At 36.0% G+C, this 20,361-nt stretch overlaps 1 protein-coding gene across 4 annotated transcripts; it reads right to left on the bottom strand.

Moving 5' to 3' along the window:
- Positions 1–464: 464 nt before the first annotated feature.
- Abraxas1 (abraxas 1, BRCA1 A complex subunit) lies at positions 465–16,337 on the bottom strand. Of its 4 annotated transcripts, XM_047566919.1 has the most exons (9): positions 16,200–16,331; positions 13,994–14,084; positions 11,002–11,038; positions 8,703–8,769; positions 6,852–7,045; positions 5,281–5,400; positions 4,977–5,061; positions 1,953–2,067; positions 500–1,570 (listed from the first exon to the last, which is right to left on the bottom strand). In XM_047566919.1, the coding sequence occupies exons 1-9, from the start codon at positions 16,284–16,286 to the stop codon at positions 1,119–1,121; spliced, it is 1,248 nt and encodes a 415-aa protein (XP_047422875.1). In that variant the 5' UTR covers positions 16,287–16,331; the 3' UTR covers positions 500–1,118. The 4 variants fall into 4 exon arrangements, with proteins under 4 accessions (XP_047422877.1, XP_047422875.1, XP_047422876.1 ...); XM_047566922.1 differs by lacking the exon at positions 8,703–8,769 and having other exon boundaries at positions 507–1,570; positions 16,200–16,214; XM_047566921.1 differs by lacking the exons at positions 6,852–7,045; positions 8,703–8,769 and having other exon boundaries at positions 465–1,570.
- Between the last annotated feature and the right edge of the window lie 4,024 nt (positions 16,338–20,361).

The raw sequence follows: 20,361 nt of genomic DNA, 5'->3' as shown, positions 1-20,361 counted from the left end.
ACTCCAGTGTTGCAAGTAGGGTTCAGACTAACAACCCTGGTTCTCCTCCTGCTGTGTATAGTGCCAGTTACTTAACAGTAAAATAACTCTAGCATTCTGTACAAGTCATCCTGATTTATGATGTGGATTCATAAACATCCTATAATAATTTATGCATGTTAACACAGAAGATTAAAGTTTCGTTACTAGATGTAATTTTCTGTATTTAGTAATGTCTCTAGAAAGTAATACAGGGAGTACAAAGGTGAAAGTATGTATTCAGTGTGGTGTCCAGTGAGTTAAACATGGTGAAACCTTCATGTGGTGGAAAAGACATAAATACAACTGCATTTATGGTAAACACTTTCTTTTTTTTTTGTACAGGGATTGAACCCAGGGGTGCTACCACTGAGCCACATCCCCAGCCCTTTTTATATTTTATTTAGAGACAGGATCTTGCTAAGTTGCTCAGGCTGGCTTTGAACTTGGGAGCTTCTTTAAGCTGCTAGGATTACAGGCATGCACAATTACCATAGCTGGCTTGACACTTTTTTTTTTTTTTTCTGGAGCGCTCACTATGTTGCCCAGGCCTACCCCAGCCTTTTGCATAGGAAGTAGCTAAGACTACACGTGTGTACCACCATGCCCAGCTTAATAATATACATTGTATCATCACTTGAGTAAAATTTTAATGACATAAAGTTTATATAAATTTTCATATAAACTTTATGCTTCTTCCCATGTTGTACACAGTCTCTCTCCCATTTCCAAGAGATGTACAAGTTTAAAAGAATGTCTTTTTAAAGCCATTCCCTCAACAGTTGTGAAAGCAAGGTGAAAGGTTTTGATTTTACAGTAAAATCATCTTGGGTTATGGGTGTAGCTCAGTGGTAGAGCACTTGCTTAGTATATGCAAAGCCCTAGGGTCAATCTCCAGGACCACAACATATAAATAAATAAAAGCATCTAATAATTTTGAAAGTACTTTATAAAATGAAATACAGAACTTATCTATGCAGTACTATAAAAAGATGAACATAGTAAAAACAAAGTACATTATCCATGTATTACTATGAATAGCTGAATATAATAAAAATAATAGAAACATTTGGCTTTACACTACAACCAAATCAAACGTCTTATTTTGGGTTAAAAGGATCAAATGTGGGAGACTGTGGATATTCACCAGAACCCTTCATTTTCTCAATCTCTTCATCTGTTTCTGGGCTGCTGGCTGTGGATACTTTTTCTTGGTTACTACTATCAGTACCTTTCTTAGATAGTTTGTGTTCTCTCTTTAGCAGCCGTGATTTCTTCATTTGCCATCTGTCCTCTATGTCTAAAGCTTTTCGCTTAGTCTTTGGTGGTGTACTAGCTGGACTAGCTTCAGGAGTATGGGTATACTCTACCATTAAGGTCAGGTTGTCTACCACATCCAGATGGTGGTTGGTGTTACATCTACTTTTAGAAATATGCCTATTTGTCAAGGAGATAACACAAGAATGAAGAAATTCACAATCTGGAAAAAAGGTCTGTAAAGCTTGACAAAGCAAAATGTTCTCCTGAGGGTCTTCTTGGACATTCTTCCCTCCTAAATAAAATAAAATAACAGGATCAACATTTTTTATTCCATAAAAATTCCATGTTCTTTTATAATTAGCTATTTGTTAGGAGAGTCAAAAAGATTTCAACAATTCTATCAAATTATCCAAAGTGAGAATAATGACATGTATAATTCCAAATTCCTACTTATATGCTGTAATATTCTAGGAGAAAATTAAATTTAATATCAACAAATACAGCACATCTACTATTGTACCAGTTCCTTTATTGGTGAAATTCAAGAGTATTAATAAAATGACTGCTTTTAATCCCAAAGTGGACAAATTTATGATTTAGAGCAGTTGGTTCATCCATAATTCCAATCAGTGAGAAATGCAAGGAAAGTAGTGATGTGTTGACTTTTTACTTACGTGCTGCCTCAATCTGTGCTTGTTGCCTTTTTTTAATTTCTTGTTTTAATCTGTTGACATCCTTTATTAGTTTCTCCACTTCTCCCTCACTTTGTTCCACTTTTTTGCATACACTCTGCAAAGTAAAATAATTTAACATAGGTAAAACTCCAGGTTATGAAATAACAGTCTAGATTCACAATTAATTAATATAAAATTCTCAATATTTTAGTTTGCTGTTTTCTGGAGGACTTTAACAACAAGGATTCTGTATGGTACTTTATAGGTTATAAAATGCTTTTCAGATATAACTTCCCATTTAGAGATGGATTTATCCTACAAATTATTTCCTTGGTAATAGAAATAAACTGGAATATTTAATTCACTTTGAAATAATTCTGAGATGCAAAGTTAGTGCATATATTTAACATAAGAAATTGACAAATGAAACAAGGATGACTATTTCAATGTTATGAAAGGAAACAAAGTTTTTCATTCCCATAAGATAAACTACTTTTGAAAAGCAAACTGGCTGTCATGAATTTTAAAATTATGAATATTTCAATAACAACAAATATTTATCAAATATCACATTCATATTATATCAAACATAACTAGCTTGTAATTGTAAGGTAAAAGTTAAGCCAGTTTTAGTGGACACTTTTAGGATATCTACCCAGCATGATTCAAATAGTCAGAATATTCAATCAATGTAAATGTCCATTAACTGATGAATGGACAAAGAAAATGTGGTTAATATATATGCAGTGGAACACTATTCATCCTTAAAAAAAGAATGAGTGGTACACACCTATATTCCAGCAACCCAGAAGGCTAAGGCAGGAGGACTGTAAGTTCGAAGCAAGCCTTGACAACTTGGTAAGACCCTGAGCAACTTAAGTGAAACCCTACCTCAAAATTAAAAAAAAAAAAAAAAAAAAAAAAAAAAGACTGGGGATGTAGCTCAGTGGTAGAGCACCCAGGGGTCCAATCCCTGGTACCACAAGGAAAATAAAAAGAAGTTAGCTTACTTATTTTACTTAATGTCCTCCAGGCTTACTCATATCACAAATGACAGAATTTCTTCTTTTTTTTTTCCACTCCCAGAACTTTTTGAGACAGGGTTTTGCTAAGTTGCTGTGGCTGGCCTAAACTTGTGATCCTCCTGCTTCAGCCTCCTGAGTTGCTGAAATTATAGGAATGTACTATCATGCCCAGATAGCAAGTTCATTTCATAGAACAGAGCAGAACTGTGGTTACCAAAGGCTGGAGGCTGGAGTGGTTGGAAGGGGGCAGAGAGATGTTGCAAAAGATATATTAGTTTAAGAAATCTATTGTACAGGGCTGGGAATGTGGCTTGATGGTAAGAGTAACTGTTTAGCATGCATGAGGCCCTGGATTCAATCCCCAGCACTGTTAAAAAAAAAAAAAAACTATTGTACATCTTTTAGACTATAGTTAATGACAGTATATTGTGTTCTTGAAAAATGTGAACACTGTTTTCATCATGAAAATAATAATTACATGAGGCAATGCATTTGTTAATTAGATCAATTTCACTGTTCCACAATATGTATAAAAACAATGTTTTACATGATAATGTAATTTAAAAAAATATTTAGTTGTAGATGGACGCAATATTTTTATTTTATTTATTTATTTGGTGCTGAGGATTGAACCCGGTGCCTCACACATGTGAGGCAAGTGCTCTACCACTGAGCTACAACCCCAGTCCATGATAATATGATTTTATCTGTCAATTTAAGTTTTTAAAAAGTATACATACTGCATTAAAAATAAAGGATATGTAGCAATATGAAAAATGTTTAATGACGCAGGAAATTTAAAAAACTTATGAAACTAATTTTTGTTGCCATGATTGTCAACTACAAAGTGTGTATATGTCAGGGGAGAAATGAGACTATGGCAAAGTGAAAACAGTTATGTTAAAATGAGATTCTGGGGCTGGGGCTGTAGCTCAGTGGCAGAATGCTTGCCTAGCCTATGTGAGGTACTGGGTTTGATCCTTAGCACAGCATAAAAATAAATAAAGGCATTCTGTCCATTTACAATTACAAAAAAAAATTTTTAAAATGTAAGATTCTGAGTATTTCTATTTTCTAAAATTCCTGTTATTCTTTATATTAAAAACTATGTAGTGGTATGTAAAGTGTACTAACCCTTTTTCTCTTAAGTGTGCTCTATCAACAAGTACAGTGGCCATGGATATATATTACGTAGATATCCAAGGGGAAGCACAGTTAAGGACGTCATCAGCTTTAGATTGGGCATAAGCCACACTTTCCAAGTGCTGTTTCTAGCTAGTGACTAAGCACAGTGGGAGAATAGTGCAAGTCCATACCTGCAGAACAAATTTGTTCAATAAAGGATCCATGAGTCTAGTTGAACTTTCTTAGAATGTTACTGCAATCTGAGGTTCCTCCTAACCAACTGTACTCCTATCCCTTTCTCCTTTCTCACATTTTTGTAAAATTGCAGTCTGAAGGCTATTCTTGGTCATTCTTGATCCTTCTGCTTTATCTTTCACAAGCTCAATGAATCTCTTGCACTTCTATTCCCATCTTGATGCTACTTCTCAAAGCACCTGACATAAAGAGATCAACTGTAATGCTATGGTAGTTCCCCGTTACCAAATATTTGCTTCCCTCTTCATCCTGTAAAAGGATTATGTATCGCTGGCCATTGCGATGGCATGGCAGTTTTGAGCTAAGTTTTAAGAACTGTTGTGAATTCCCAATATCTTTTGGGCTTTTTTCTTTTTGCTTCAAGAACATATCCCAAATGAGGGCTGCTGCTTTAGCCTAGATTCTGGAATGAAGGTAACATCTCAAAAACGAATGGCTACAGCCAAGATATAATGTGGGTAAGATTAGACTGTTGTTCACTACAAGATCACAATCTTTATGACTGGAGTAAAGGAATACAGTGTAAATCTAAAGTCAGGTTATCCCTAAAAAATTTCACTGATCATCTTGATATGAATTCTAGAAGTGGTCTTTAAGTTCTTGATGTTAGTTAACTTACCTTTAATTCTTCTTGTAATGAAGCATACATTTCATTTATCTTGTGTACCTCCTTTAAAGATCCATCTTCTTTAAAAAATTCAGAGCTGTGAAAAATTACAATTTCCTCTGGTAAATATACATAACTTGTAAACAGACAAGTGGTAAGAGGAAATATGGAGACTGTAAAACACTTGAGTTTTCTTGAGTATTATATTCATTTTATCAGTTTTTCTTTCATTTTTACTCTTCTGTTTGTGTAATAAAAATAATTTCAAAAAATAAGTAAGAGTAAGTTAAGTGGAAAAGCAGTTTAAGAATCTTACCTGTGTTTTTTTACTGCTCTTCTAAAACCAGTGGACATACAGGAACCTGATACAGTTTTATAACCCAGCTGTTCAGACATGCCCAGATTGGCAACCACTAATGGGACCCTATAAAAAAGTCTGATAAAATTTTTAAATGTTAATTTAAAATAAAGAGAAAGAATAGCAGGTACATACACAATAGACTACTTTACCTCCACAAGATTAAACGAACAAAACCCCCCATTCCTTACTACTTACAAAGACAGAATTTACTGATTTGAGCAACATGAAGCAACAAGTTTTTAAAAGTTATGAGATATACATGGTGCAAGAAATTTTTGTGAAAAAATAGTTTACCAGTCTCAGCCACTTAGTAATATCCTAGCACAGAAAAATCAACAGGAGCTGGACTTGGTGGCACAAGCTGGCCTGTAATCCCAGCAGTGTGGGAAGCTAAGGCAAGATGATCACAGGTTTGAAGCCAGCCTCAGCAACTTAGCAAGGTTCTAAGCAATCTAGTGAAACCTTGTCTCAAAATAAAAATAAAAGGGCTGGGAATGTGGCTTAGTGGTTAAGTGTCCTTGTCTTTAATCCCTGGTACCAAAACAAACAAACAAACAAAAGGGCTAGGGGGGATATAGTTTAGTGATAGAGTACCCCTAGATTCAATCCATTTATCCTAGTACCAATAAGGAAAAAAAAGAAAGAAAGAAAATTTGGCTGGGGATATAGCTCACTTGGTAGAGTGTTTGCTTAGCATGCATGAAGCCATGGGTTCAAACTGTAGCACAGCAATTTAAAAAAAAGGGCGGTATAAGTTGAGCATCCTTCATCCAAAATATGAAATCCCAAATATGAAACTTTCCACAGATGGGAAATTCCATACCTACCCTCATGTGACAGGTCCCAATCTACACATAGGGGCAATAAACATACTGTATAGAATCATCTTCAGTCTATATATAAGGTATAAATGAACTCTGTGTTTAGACTTGAGTCCCATTTCCTAGCTGTCTACAAGTATTTCAAAATCTGATACCTGTTGAGTCCCATTTGGTCCCAAGCATTTCAGATAACCTTAAGGTATTAAGTCTGAGATTTATCCTATCTTTCATGAACAATAAATTTTATCTTAACTGGTATTCTTTTAACCTAATTCTTACATGTTCAGTGAAAATATTTAGACAGTCAAGGGGAGTTCCTGTTAGACTCATTTTGGTAGACCATCAAAAACTACCTTGATTCTTTGCAGAGGTTACAGAAAAGCTGCACAAGTACCCAGGCTTAAGTTTTACATTATATCCTAATTAACCAATACCTACAACAATTATTTTTCTACCTTACATAGTAAATAATAGCAAATCTCAGTGCCAAAATACAAGTCATCATTCCACACTTGGTTTCTAATTTCCTGGTCTGACCTTCATTTTCTCATCTGTAATTAACAGATGGGTAAGATCATTTCAGAAAGTTGTTGTGACAATTTAATGCAACACTGTATGAAACTTGATAAATTGCCAAAGTACTATAAAAATATTAGATTTTTTTTCCTATTAGCTTAAAACAGCCAGTGACTGACTGACATTTACCCTTTTTGAGGTTTATATAAAGCATGTTCCAGCCGATGAGTAGAACAGCTTTCTGTTATTATACTTGGTGTTAACAGCAGAAAAACAAGTTCTTGGCTTGAAAGATGCTTCTGTAAGTTTTTGTGAAGCAGTCTCTCTCTAAATGTCATGATCTGATCTGAATGACGACGGAATTTGTACCAACCTACCACAGTCTGAAAAAAAATACAGAAAAAATTAAATGCATATCTTAATGGAATAGTTATTATTGTTATTGCATGTCTTAAAATAATTTAGCAATAAAATTGAGTCTTAAAATGGACTTCTTTTTTGCAGCGAAACTAGGCTTTTAACCCAGGGCTTCACACATGCTAGGCAAGTGTTCTACCACTGAGCTACATGTCCCCATTCCTTTGTGTTCTAAGACATGGTCTTGCTAAGTTGCCCAAATTGGCCTCAAACTTACCATCCTCCTGCCTCAGTCTCCCTAGTAACTGGGATTATAGGCATGTACCCCTTGCCAGGCTTAAAATGGCTTTCTTAATAGTTAGATTTGGGGCACAGATAAACAAAGAATTCACTTAGTTACATGCTTTACCTTTGCAAAGTATGCAAACTGACTTATAATTTACTTTCTATTCAGTTAAAAGGTCACAGTTTTGATCAACGTAGATTAAAGGGAGAAAAGAATTCTTTACTTCCTCTAGTCTATTAGTCTATTAGTGCTATATTGCAATCTTAATCTTCAGTAAAAAGACATGAAAAATATTAATGCCATTGTTTCACTTAATAAGCAGTCACTCCCCCAAAACAAGTTAGTTATCTATACTGATATTTAGTTTGTTAAATAAGCTTAGTTGGTCCCTTAACTGTTACCTAAATTTAAATGGGAATGAATATCACATAGCCCCAAAAGTTGGATTCAGGGTTTACTAAAATCATGGAAAGTTTTATAAACTGTAACGAGCTAAACAAATGTGCTATTAGTATCACTAAGTCATTTTTAATCAGAAAAATAATTCTCATTTACTGAAAACTTAGTAATTGGAACAAAGGGAAAAATAACCACCTTAATTCATAGAAATCTGTGAGTTTCAACAACTAAAATTTAATTTGTACTTTTAAGCTGAAATTAAAATTGCTTGTTTTTTAAACCTAAAACATTTTTACAGGAATATTTTTTTAAATAGTCAAATGTAATTGTGAAAAAATTCCAAGCATTTTCAACTAAGGATGTTTTTTGAATGAAACTTTTCATCACTTAATCTATTTTTCTTCTCAAGTCAAAGATACAAACTTTAAGGGGGAAAAATTGTTAACTTGAGGAAATTTTATATTTGGGAAAAATAATCAATCATGATTGTTCAGCAACTTTTAACTGAACATCAAGAAAGCCGTGGAGAGTTCAAATTAAGTGCTACACAAGAAACTGTCCCCGTGGTATAAAAAACAGTAACTGCAAAGCGGATGCACTGACAAGTGCCTGAACTCACAGCTACGTGCAAAGCTGAATTTGGAGAATCACTTGAGTCCAGGGATTTGAGGAAGACCTTGTCTCAAAAACAAGCTAAATAAAATAACAAATGGATTAAGTCCTAGAATAAATCATATTGGGATGGGTGTGGTGGAAATATAGAAGAGAAAAAGGTCAGTGTTAATTATAGTAATCAAGGGAAAGATGAGAACAAAATTAATACTTTTAACAACTAGTTTTGTATCCAAAGCAACTTCTCTGAATTTCTGGGAAGAATGAGCCTTTTCTTTTCTGGATACTATGAAGAAAAATATTGCTTAAAATTTCTGTCAAAGTTTTATGTTTTTAGGAGCTAAAAATAATGCAAATACCATAAAGAAAAGGTAAACCAGGAATACCTTTTTGACACTTGAAAATATTTTCTTCAGTGCATGCTCATTTACTTCACCTGAAGAATTATAAAAGCTGTAAAAGTCACAAAGACATTTCAAATGAGCTAGAAATTTGATACTTTTATTAACATTTTAAATTTTACTTACTCAAACTACCCAACCAAAATCCATACCTACTTGCCTGTCACATGGAAATCCTAAAGAAGGGAAAGTTCACAAATTAAGAGACTTAAAATTGAGTCCAGGGATTTATAGAAACATGAGGTACATAAGCAGTGAAAAGGAAAAGGAGTAGAGAAATCTCAAGAGGTAAGTCTGTACATCATATATTTTTTTAACCTAAAACAAACTATCCATTCAATACAAGTATTAGAAAGTAAGTTAAGCCAGATCATAATTAGTTTGGTTTTATTTATTAATTTTTTTACAGTATTGATATATATGAAAATGCACACTGAGTACTGAAGCACACTAACAAAAGGACAATTTATTACTGATTTTGAAAGTGTTTTAAGGGGGCTGGAGTTGTGGCTCAGTGGTAGAGCACTTGCTGGCATGTATGAGGCACTGGGTTCAATACTCAGCACCACATATAAATAAATAAAATAAAAGATCCATTGACAACTAAAAATATATTTTAAAAAAGATGTTTTAGGAGATGGTTGGGTTTTTGGGAGAGATGGGAGAAGGGAATAGCTTTTGGTTAAGTTCAGTCGTCTTTATTATGTAATTGAATGTCCAAGACAAAGGAAGAATCAGAGGATAATCTTAAAGGATTTAAAACATTTGCTTCTGACTTTCTTTTCCTTCCTATGAGATTGCAAATATTTCCTTCCTTTTAGCACTGAGATCAACAATATTCTTTTCTGTGATGGTAAAATGTTATACAAAATTCTATATAAATAATATTCATTATAGCAGGCTTTTACTGGGCAATTCCAAAGCATACACTGAAAATATTCAATATGTTTTTAACTTTCAAAAAGTTAAATTAAAAATTTCCCATTAAAAACATTTTAATAAGCCAAACAGTGTGACGCATGCCTGTAATCCCAGCTACTCAGGAAGTTGAAGCAGGAGGCTCAAAGTTCAAGGCCAGCCTGACATCTTAGTGTGACATGGTATCAAGAAATAAAAAGGGCTGGGGATGGAGCCCAGAGGTAGAGCACTTGTATAGCATGCATGACATCCTTGGTTTCATCCCCAGCAAAAAAAAAAAAAAAAAAAAAAAGAAGAAATCCTGATTCTTAGTTTTACCCAACAATTAACTAGTTCTTTGCCCATCATTAAATCTTGAACTATTTAAACCTCTTTGTTTTTAAATGAAAATGACATGTGTAAAACCTTCTGAGGAACATAAATTTCAAGTGGCTATCCTATGCCCCTTTCCCTTAATCTTGTTAGCTGCAAAAAGGCTCAGGCATTACTGGATTAGATGGTATCTTCAGCTTAGTTAGTTTGATTATTAATAGAGTTGCCAAAAGATACTGAATCACTTTTCACTCTCTTAAGTCCTTCGCTGATCCACAGCAATTAAGACCACACTTAGCCCTTTTTTCTGCCATCCTCCTGGCATAGATCTTTCTTACCTTAACCATGGACTCCCCTGTAAATTTTACACAGTCTTAGAGATATGTATGTAGACAGTATGACTGTAAGATAATAATGCTGCTTCTTGTGTGGTTTATGTAAATCATAAAGCTACTTCATTAAAATTATGGTTACTTGTGTTTTCTTTGGGAAAATTCATTTATTTTTGTACTTTTATTTGTGTATGTTATACTTCAATAAGTTCTTTTAAAAATACAGTATGTTACAGCTAATGGTCCTATTACTATCTGAAGGACTAAAAGCACAAGCTTTCAACCCTAAAAAAACAACAGGAAACAGGTTAGATAATATATATAACATTAAAAAAGATTAATGAGGAAACAGTTGCTAAAATAAAACTAGAATCAAAGGGTTAAAAAAAAGGGCTGCTAGGAGAACATGCCATTCAGTGAGCTTATAATATGCAATGAAATTGCAATAATGTGACTGGGTGTGAGATGGAAAAGCAATCATCAAGGTAAACTGGTACTTGCAACAGGCAGCAGAGACCAGCTAAGTCAGTAATGTAACAGAGAAAGAACTATGAACATGGTTGACAATGCACAATTGAATTTTCAGGTATTAAAACAACATCAAAACCTTCATAGTATAATTGGTAACTAAGATACTTCATTAGTTTTAAAAATTATTTCACTGCAGAGCATTAACTTTTGCAATGTATAGTTTGGTTGCTCTTACTAATACTATTACTCACCTAAAAAGCCGGTAGCATGGAATATATTTCTGAATGTCTAGGGGAAAAAAGGGATTAATAAATGGGTTGTATAATGAGGGAAATCCAAATTACATTAACACTTGGACTGAAACATACAGCAAGATATGATACTTTTAGCACAATTATACCAAATTTGTGGTTATGATTAGATTAATTAAATAATCATTTAAATAACATACCAGCATTTACTTTATGCCAGGAAGTACTTTAATATTATCTCATTTAATCTGCACAAGACAGATGCCATCATTCTTCCCTTTTCAAAGATAATGGAAAAGGCTGAGCATGGTGGTGCACACCTGTATTCCCAGCAACTTGGGAGGCTGAGGTAGGAAAATTGCGAATTTGAGACCTGCCTCAGCAACTTACTGAGATCCTGTTTCAAAATTAAAAAAAAAAAAAAAAAAAAAGGCTGGGTGGGGTATGGATACAGGGAGGTAAATAGTGATAAAACATCCCTGGGTTCAATCCCCAGTACGAGAGAGAGAGAGAGAGAGAGAGAGAGAGAGAGAGAGAGAGAGAGAGAGAGATATGAAGTGGTTCCTCCAGTCAGTGATAGAGCCAAAATTCAAACCTAGAGTTTCCCTGGGAACCACAATGCTATATTCCCTCAAATAATGGTTTAATAACTGCAGTACAAAAGATAAGTTCAAAGTTGCATTATTTTCATTGAGTACTAAAAAGGTTATGCTCTAAATTTACCCAATTGTTAGAAATATCTGTATAATAGAAATATCTTTTTAAAGTAGTTATTTCATAAAGGTTTTGTCCATGTTAGCTACAAACTAAAGAAAACATAAACAAATCCCAGTATCTTTTAAGAAGCAAATCTTATTGTTAATAGCAATGTTAAACCAAGAAGGAAAAGTAAATATTCTCTAGACATTTCTCTTCTAGCAAATTTATGTTACGTTTAGATAAATTCCTGTTTGCAAAAACACTAAACAGAACCAATCTGTAACTGATAACTGATAAAATGTGCTCTAGTGTACAGACAAGATAAAGTAAAAATGATGAGAGCTCAGGGACCAATGTAAGGTCAGTAATTTGTTCATCTTAGATTTTAATCGATTCTCCATCTGTGTTAAAATAAACTAACATTGTAAAATAATTTGACCAAATACCTTCAAGCTTAGCAAAATACCTATATGCACAGTGTAGTTGCTCAAGAAATGTTTGCTTAATTAAATTTTTCTAAATACATTAGATTCTTTGGTTGGCATTTTAATTCCAATTAGGGGAAAAATGCTTGAAGACCTTGCTTTTAAAGCTCCAAGTGTCTGAATAGAAAAACCAAACAAAACAAAACAACAAAAAAGTTAAATTACAAACTGCTTGGGCTGGTGGTGTAGCTCAGTGGGAAATGTATGCTTAGTATGCCTGAGGTTCAATCCCCAGCACCAAACAAAAAAACTACCTGTCTAAACATGTGTATAGCATATGACAAAAGGCCTTTTTTTAAAAAAAAAAAGTTATACAAATCAATTAAAATAACATAGTCCAATAGAAATACAGTCAAAGAATGGAACAGGTCTGTGCTTTTCAAAAGCCAAAAAAATAAGGAGTACAAAACAGGAATACTTAACCTCTTTTGTACTCTCCAGGTCTTGGGTTCCATCTCCAGCAACACACACACACACACACATACACACACACTAAAAAGGCAAAAGCAAACTTTTAAAAAAATTTATCAAATTGGCAAAGATTAAAAGATCTTATAATAGTTCATGTTGGCCTCAGTGTGGAGACATAAGCACTTTTATATACTGTGGAGGAATCTAAAATGTGGTAAAATTTCCCAAGTACTATTAGCTAGCCTACTCTACCTGTATGAATTTAGTTTTCAGAGAGGCAAGGGCACAAAGATATATATACTAAAATATTCACTGTAATATTGTTTGTATTAATAAAACAAACTTATTTATAGCTGGTTAAAAAGTTACGCTCCATCCACACAATGAGATAGTTATAGCCATTAGGAAGAATGAAGAGTTACACAAGGCAAATTATTTCAGCTTGCCAAGCAGTCCAGCTGAGGTAGGAAGATGACTGAAGTCTAGGAGTTTGAGGCCAGAGCAAAACCCTCATTTAATTAAAAAAAAAAAAAAAAAAAAAAAGTTTTTTTTTTTTTTTTGTTACCCTGTAACATCACAATAACATCTAGGGATTGATAATAAAAAGTCAAATGTTTATGTACAAGAATATTCACTGTAGTGTAATATATAATAAAAAAATAGAAACAGCTGATTATAATTTATTTAAAGGACTGCTTAAATCATAGGTCATGGTGGAATATACTGCAGTTATGAAAAATGATATAGAGATTATAACTTGGAAAAACAGTCATGACAAAATGTCAAAATGCCAAACTTCTTATAAAATACAACATTATTTTGTTTTAAAAAAGAAATATATATATATATATACATATATACTGCTGGGTGCAGTGGCACATGCCTATAATCCTAGCAGCTTGGAGGCTGAAACAGGAGGACTGCAAGTTCAAAGGCAGCCTAAGCAACTTAGTGAGGCCCTAAGTAACTTAGCAATATCCTATCTCAAAATAAAAAGGGCTGGAGACTTAGCTCAGTGATTAAGCACCCCTGGGTTCAATACCCAGTAACCTAACCAAAAAAAAAAGTGTGTGTATATGTGTGTGTGTGTATCCTTATTAAAAACTGTATATGTTAAGTAATCAGAAGACTTCCAAATATTTTAAAGCTCCCTTTTCTTTTTTTCCCAAAAGAACAGCTGACAACAGCTTTTTCTTCCTAGTTTCTCTGCAGCACATTTATCTTCTTCCTATATTTCACACTGTTTCAGTTAATGGCTATAATTTTAATTGAAAATAAGTGCTATGTATTTTTAAAATTCTGCTTTTAAAAAAGCAGTATATTTTTGAACAACTTAAAATTAACTTATGCTTATCCCTTTCAACATAAACTATCAAAAACAGAAATAAATAACTCACCAATTGTATAAACAACTTCAACATCATCCATTTGGGAGTCAGTAATGCTATTCTTGGCTTCACCTTTCACTTCCCCAAGGAGAAAACCTTCCTGTAAGAATAAAAAGAAGCAGTATATGGAATACCCTGATAGAATTACTGCCCAGTCTCTTAACTAATTCATATTTCCAAGTACTTTACAGTGTATATATGTGTGTACTACTAGCTGGGGGACACAAAGACCTAAGGTGGGGGGGCTGAGGTTGTAGCTCAGTGGTAAGACGCTTGCCTAGCACATGTGAAGCACTAGTTTTGAGCCTCAGCACCACTTAAAAATAAATAAAATTAAGGTATTGTGTTAAAAAAGAAAAAAAATCTAAGGTGCTTCCAATGTAATTGTAAAACATGAGCAGTTAAATAACTAGAAGAAAAAATGAGAAGAGATTATAAATAACATTTTATAAAGGGGAAAGAGATTAACAGCCTAAAATAAGTGTAGAAGGCCCTGTGGATAAGGTGAGAATGGAGTTGACTTTAAAGGACTCAGTGATAATTTGTGTAGACAGAGCTTGAAGCACTTAGCACACCTGAAAGCATAAAGGGTTTAAAGCCAGAAGTGAACACACAACATCTGAGGAACTAGTAGAACAGTTTGCCTTGGAACAGAAGAACATAGGGTAGAGCCAATAATAAAACATTCCATATGACTAGCCAGGAGTCTGGATTTAACAAGTGCTTCTAGGAGTCAGTGGAGGTTTCTAAACTATGACACAATGAACAGTGTTTTCAGGTGTAAATTGTGCAAAATGGGGAAAAAATGTACAAAACCTGAAAGATTAAAAATTTGGAATTCAATTTGAGTCTGCTTTCTAAAAGGGGTCCTGTAAGCCTGATGCAGTATATCACCACAGTAGTGGTCAATTTGTTGTAGTTCAGAGTATTCAATTATTCCTTGGTGCACTTAAAGACCAAGTGTGGCCAGGCAGGGTGGTAGACTCCTGTAATCCCAGCGGCTCTGGAAGTAAATAGGAGAATCTCAGATTCAGGCCAGACTGAACAATTTAGCGAGGCTGTAGGCAACTTAAGTGATATACCCTCTCAAAAAATAAAAAGGAGTGGGGATGTCACACAGTGGTAAAGCAGCCCTGAGTTCAAACCCCAGTACCAAAAATACAGACCCAGTGTGGTTGGCAATTAAATTTTATCTTTTTAAAAACTAGTTAATAATATGTAATAATGCCCACCCATTTTATCAAAGGAGAAAAAGCACTAAAGGAATGTTTCTACAATGTCTTTACTTGAATCAAGTTTAAGAAAAAAAAAAAAAAAAAAAAAAAAAAAAAACCCAGAACTCCAGGGTTCTTGACTTCAGTACGTCCAAAGACAAACCAAGAAATGTGCAGTAGGGACAACTCAAGTTCAACTATCTAAAAAACAAAAACAAAAACAAAAACCACCATTTAAAGAATTTAGTTAAAAGACCTGAAAAACCACTATCTGATAAGAAGGTATAGTAATTTACAAGAATTTTACTGTGAAATGTTTAATACGTTTTTAGAAAATAGGCACTGTACTTTTAAAAACGTCACTTCTTAATTTCATCCAGTGGTTTTGAAGCTAGGCAAAACGTTTAAATATTTAACATGTGGAGGCAAATTTATGGTTAAATTATAACCGATAGTATCAGAAAAGTAAATGCTGCCTTATAATTTTAAGAAACTTGATGGCAGTGCAAACAAATCAGGTATCTGATACATCAAACTAAGGTTTTTTTCATTCACTAGGATTTGCTGAAAAACAGCCACCGGATGCAACACCTATTTTCACTCCCTCTCCGTCCTACCATATCAACACACACGGGCTGGCCGGCGTGAAAAAGTCCACGGCTGTCCTGCAATCAACCATGGGTAGTCAGGGGAAACGGAAAGTTAACCCGCAGCCTCCCCGGCGGTAGCGGAGGGCACGAGATGAACTTTCTATCCGTTTGAGCCCAAGTTTGGCCAGGAAAAAAGGGAGACTGATGAACGAGATGGGGCGCGTGGGGCTCTCGGGCCGGGCAAGGGCAGCAGAGGTTAGGCCAGGGAGGGCTACTCTGGGGAAAGGCTCGTCGGGTAGGAGGCACCTCCTGGACCGCGAGGGAAGAGGCGGCCCGGCGGCGTCGGGAGAGCCGGCGGGCGGGGATCCAACCACAGCGCGGTGAGGGAGGGAGGCTGCGCGCCCGGCTCACCGTGTCCGAGTCGGTGTTGAGGTGCTGGAAGGAGAGCGCGCCAAGCACAAAGCCCGAGAGCACCGCCGAAGTGCTCTCACCCTCCATACTGCTGCCGCCGTCGCAGCGCTGCCGAGACGACCCGCGCGGGGGGCGGGGCGCGGACGCGGCGCGGCGGCGAGGGTGGGGGCGAGGGGGCGGGGCCGGGAGCCCGAGCGCGGGCCTACTTGTACTCCGCTGGGGGAGGCGCGCCCTCTATTGGTTAGGCGGCTGTTGCGGGGTGCCTCCTTGGTTTATGCTGGCAACTTCGCGCAGCTGTCTGCTACGTAGAGGCACCCCTGCAGAGGCCGCGAGCAGGTTTCAGTGGCCAGCTGCTGCACCGCGATACGTGGCATATATGCAAAACCATGAAAATGAACAATGTCGACAGGCTCAAGAGAAATATAGTTACAAGAATAAGAATTGCGTAGCAACATTATAATAGCACAATGTGATGTGCTAACCTCTGTAGTGTGAAAACCTCTATAGTTTTCAAACTACATTACACTGCACTTCGCCTGTTGAAACCTCTGTAGTTTTCAAATTACATTGCACTGTACTTCACCTATTGAAACTCCTAGAATAACTAATAACCATTTCTGGGATTGTTGATTCTAGAATGCTCCAATTATTTCATATGGAGCTGTCTTTATGTTTGGTGTGGTTCTTTGGTTTATTTGCTTGCTTACTTGATAAGTATGATCATACTGTGCTGTTTCATTTGATATAAATGGTAAAGAAGGTGGGAAAACCAGGGCTTGAAAAATATATTTTACACACCCATGTGTATATACATAGATATGAAAATTATAGTTTTTTAATGACTGCAAGCTGGCAAAATATCGGACTACCAGATTGAATTAGTATTGTACATTTCTAAGTTTTGTTGTGCTACAGCCTTGTTTAGCTGAGTAACTGAAAGATGATATATTCCATAAAATTAAATTTCTTGCCTCTGTTTCAGCAGAATCACAGTTGATAGAAAAAAGATTTTGACACATTTGTGTTTTGTGGGCACTAATGCCATAACGGATTAAAAGATAAAATAAAACCTATTACAAAATATGAAATAAGTCCCAGAAAATATGGTCAAATGATGTTTTTGTTTTTTCAGTATTGGGGATTGAATTCAAGGCCTTCCACATGCTAGGCAGTGCTCTACCACTGGTCTAGCTCCCAAGCCCTTTTAAAATTATTTTTAAATTTTGAGACAGGGTCTCACTAAGTTGCCTAGTTGACCTCAAACTTGTGACCCTCCTGTCTCAGCTGCCATACTGGCTGGAACTACTGGTGTACACAGTTGAAAGATCTTTGACAAGAGTACCAAGACCATTCAATGGGGAAAGTATAATCTTTTCAACACATGCAAAAAAATGAAGTTAGATCTTTACCCTACATCGTATACAATTAGCTCAAAGTAGATCAAAGGTCTAAATGCATGAGGTGAAATTATAAAGTTCTTAGAAGAAAAGACAGGTAAAAATCTACATGACATTGGATTTGGCAATGACTTCTTGGATATGATAGCAATGGCACAGATGACAAAAGAAGAAATAGACAAATAGTCTATTTCAAATTTCATCAAAATTGAAAACTTTTGTATATCAAGGGAATGAAACATTACACATACCTGTGGTCTCAGTGACTTGGGACGCTGAGGCAGGGGGATTGCAAGTTTTAGGCCAGCCTAGGCAATTTAGTGAAAACCTGTATCAAAATGAAAATAAAAAGGGCTGAAGGTGTAAATCAGTGGTAGAGTTCACCTGTCTTCAGTGTCCCCAGTAGAGAGTGGTTGTGGGGGGTGGGGGGAGAGAAAGAGAAAGTGAACCCATAGAATGGGATAAAATATTTGAAATCATATATCTGATAAGAGGTTAATATGCAAAATATACATAAAGAATTGTAACTAAACAAAAAACAACCAACCACCTGGGCATGGTGGTATACTCCTGTAATCCCAGCAACTCAGGGGATTGAGTTCAGGAGGATCACAAGTTTAAACCCGCCTCAGCAACTTAGCTGAGACCACAAGCAACTTACCTAGACACTATCTCAAAATAAAAAATAAAAAAGGACTGAGAATGTAGCTCAGTGGTAAGGCAACCCTGGGTTCAACCCCTAGTACCAACCAAAAACAAAAACAACCATGAAACTTGAAACAGAGGGTCACAAAATCAACCAAAGAACAAAATTGAGCAACAACCTGAGAAGTCTCATCAAATTGGCTGTCTCATCTTCCCTTCATGGGTCTTACATTGACTGATAAAAACACTAAATTAATTAGCATGAAAATGGGTAAAGGCAGAAAGGAGAATATGGAATTACCAGGAGGGTGAAAATGTTTATGTGGTTATTCAGAAATAATAGGCTGGAGGTGTAGCTCAGCAGCAGAGCACTTGCCTAATATGCACAAGGCCCTGGATTCAATCCCCAGCACTGCAATAAAGAAAGAATTGTTTAAAATTAGAAAAAAATAAGTGGGGTAAATAAAACAGACATCAATAAGGTTGAAACAAAGGGTTTCCAGAGTTAGTCTAAGAGAAAAGAGCCTTCTTGCATCTTCTCCTTGCATTCCCCAGGAAACATGTTTCTGAATAAGTCATTTCTATTTTATTATAGAACTATTCTGGGCCACCCTCTATTACAGTGATTCTCTCACACCACCCAAGACAGTGACAGAGACAGAAAACCAGGCTGAACTCATCAGGAACTGACAAGTGAGATAAGAGGAGTATTTTGGGTTTTGATATTTTGCCTCCTTCAGTTATTAGGGATAATTTAAATTAATATCTTATAGCAAGCTAATACTACTGTTACCAGAGTCCTCATTTTAGTTATCTTTTTTGCCACTGTGACCAAAAGACCTAACAAGAAAAACATAGAGGAGAATAAGTTCTTTGGGGCTCACAGTTTCAGAGGTCTCAGTCTATAGAAAACTGAGTCCATTTCTCTGGGCCCAACATGAGGCAGAACATTATGGCGGATGGGCAAGGAGGAGGAAAACAGTTCAGAACATGACAACCAGGAAGTAGAGAGAAGTCCACTCACTAGGAACAAAATATAAAGGTCAAAGGCACGCCCCCAGTGACCTGTCTCCTCCAGTCACACTCTACCTGCCTATAGTTAATTCATATCAGTGGATTAATGCTACTGATAAGGTTAGAACTCTCATAACCTAATCATTTTACCTCTGAACATTCTTGCATTGTCTCACACATATGATTTTGGAGGACACCTCACATCCAAACTGACAACAGTCCTAGAACTAAGTCCTTGGCTCTAGTGGTCCCAACAGACCTGTCTTACCCACACATCCCAATTTGCAATTCAAAGTTGACCAGTGGTGTAGGGTAGGAAGGAGTTTTAATCAGTGTGGCCACACCAGGAAGAGCATAGCAATACAGTGACCGAACTGTCTTCAAGGGACTGACAGAAACAGGTTTTATAGAAAAGTCATACAAAGGGCTTGTATGACTGGGAGGTTTACTTGGCTGGCAGAATAAATCATTCTGATCAGATTATAGTCTGGTTGATCAATATCTCTGGACTAAAGCTCTGGGCTGGTCATTATCACTCAAGGGGACAATTCAGTTCCTATCATGAGATGATTGCTGCTGCATAAGGGGCAACCTCAGTTGTGTCATGGGGAAATGCTCCCTCTTAGAGGGAAAATATCATCATGGGAGATCTGTTCTGTGAGGCTAAATGTTGTAGGGTAGACTCAGTCGCATGTCATGAATATGCTTATCAATCAGACCTGTGGTTGCTGGACTCCTAGTTAACAGCCGAAGAAAGTGACTCAGGAGAAAAACTCAGAGACAAATGGAGTCAGAGAGGGAGAAAATGGAGTTGGTTAGGTCAGTTGGGGATTTCCTTCTCTCAATTGGAAATTATCTAGTCCAAAATCCAAGTATTCATTATTGGGCAATACTCACAAATTTTGTCATGAGCTTCAGTCTAGTCGTAGGCTTTGATTTCAGTGTCTCTTCCAAAACTCATGTTAAAATTTGCTATTTTGATGGTATAAAGAGGCAGGACCTTTAAAAGGTGATTAGGTCATGAGGGTAGATTTCCTCATGAATAGATTAATGCTCTTATCTCAATTGCCAGTTCCTGATGAGTTCAGGATTTTCTGTCTCTGTTC

The sequence above is a fragment of the Sciurus carolinensis genome, chromosome 10, assembly GCF_902686445.1.
Source record: "Sciurus carolinensis chromosome 10, mSciCar1.2, whole genome shotgun sequence".
In the NCBI taxonomy this organism is placed as follows: domain Eukaryota; kingdom Metazoa; phylum Chordata; class Mammalia; order Rodentia; family Sciuridae; genus Sciurus; species Sciurus carolinensis.
Note: the sequence above shows the minus strand (reverse complement) of the source record. Positions and strands in the feature narration are given on the sequence as shown.

Bases quoted from the DNA above. Each gene is read 5' to 3' on its own strand.
- Abraxas1 (XM_047566919.1), bottom strand. From the start codon at position 16,286: ATGGAGGGTGAGAGCACTTCGGCGGTGCTCTCGGGCTTTGTGCTTGGC. The intron at 7,046-8,702 runs GTATTCCTGGTT...ATTTTTTTTCAG, and splicing joins TATTTTCAAGTGTCAAAAAG to ACTGTGGTAGGTTGGTACAA. The intron at 2,068-4,976 runs GTAAGTTAACTA...TTTACTTTGCAG, and splicing joins CATTACAAGAAGAATTAAAG to AGTGTATGCAAAAAAGTGGA.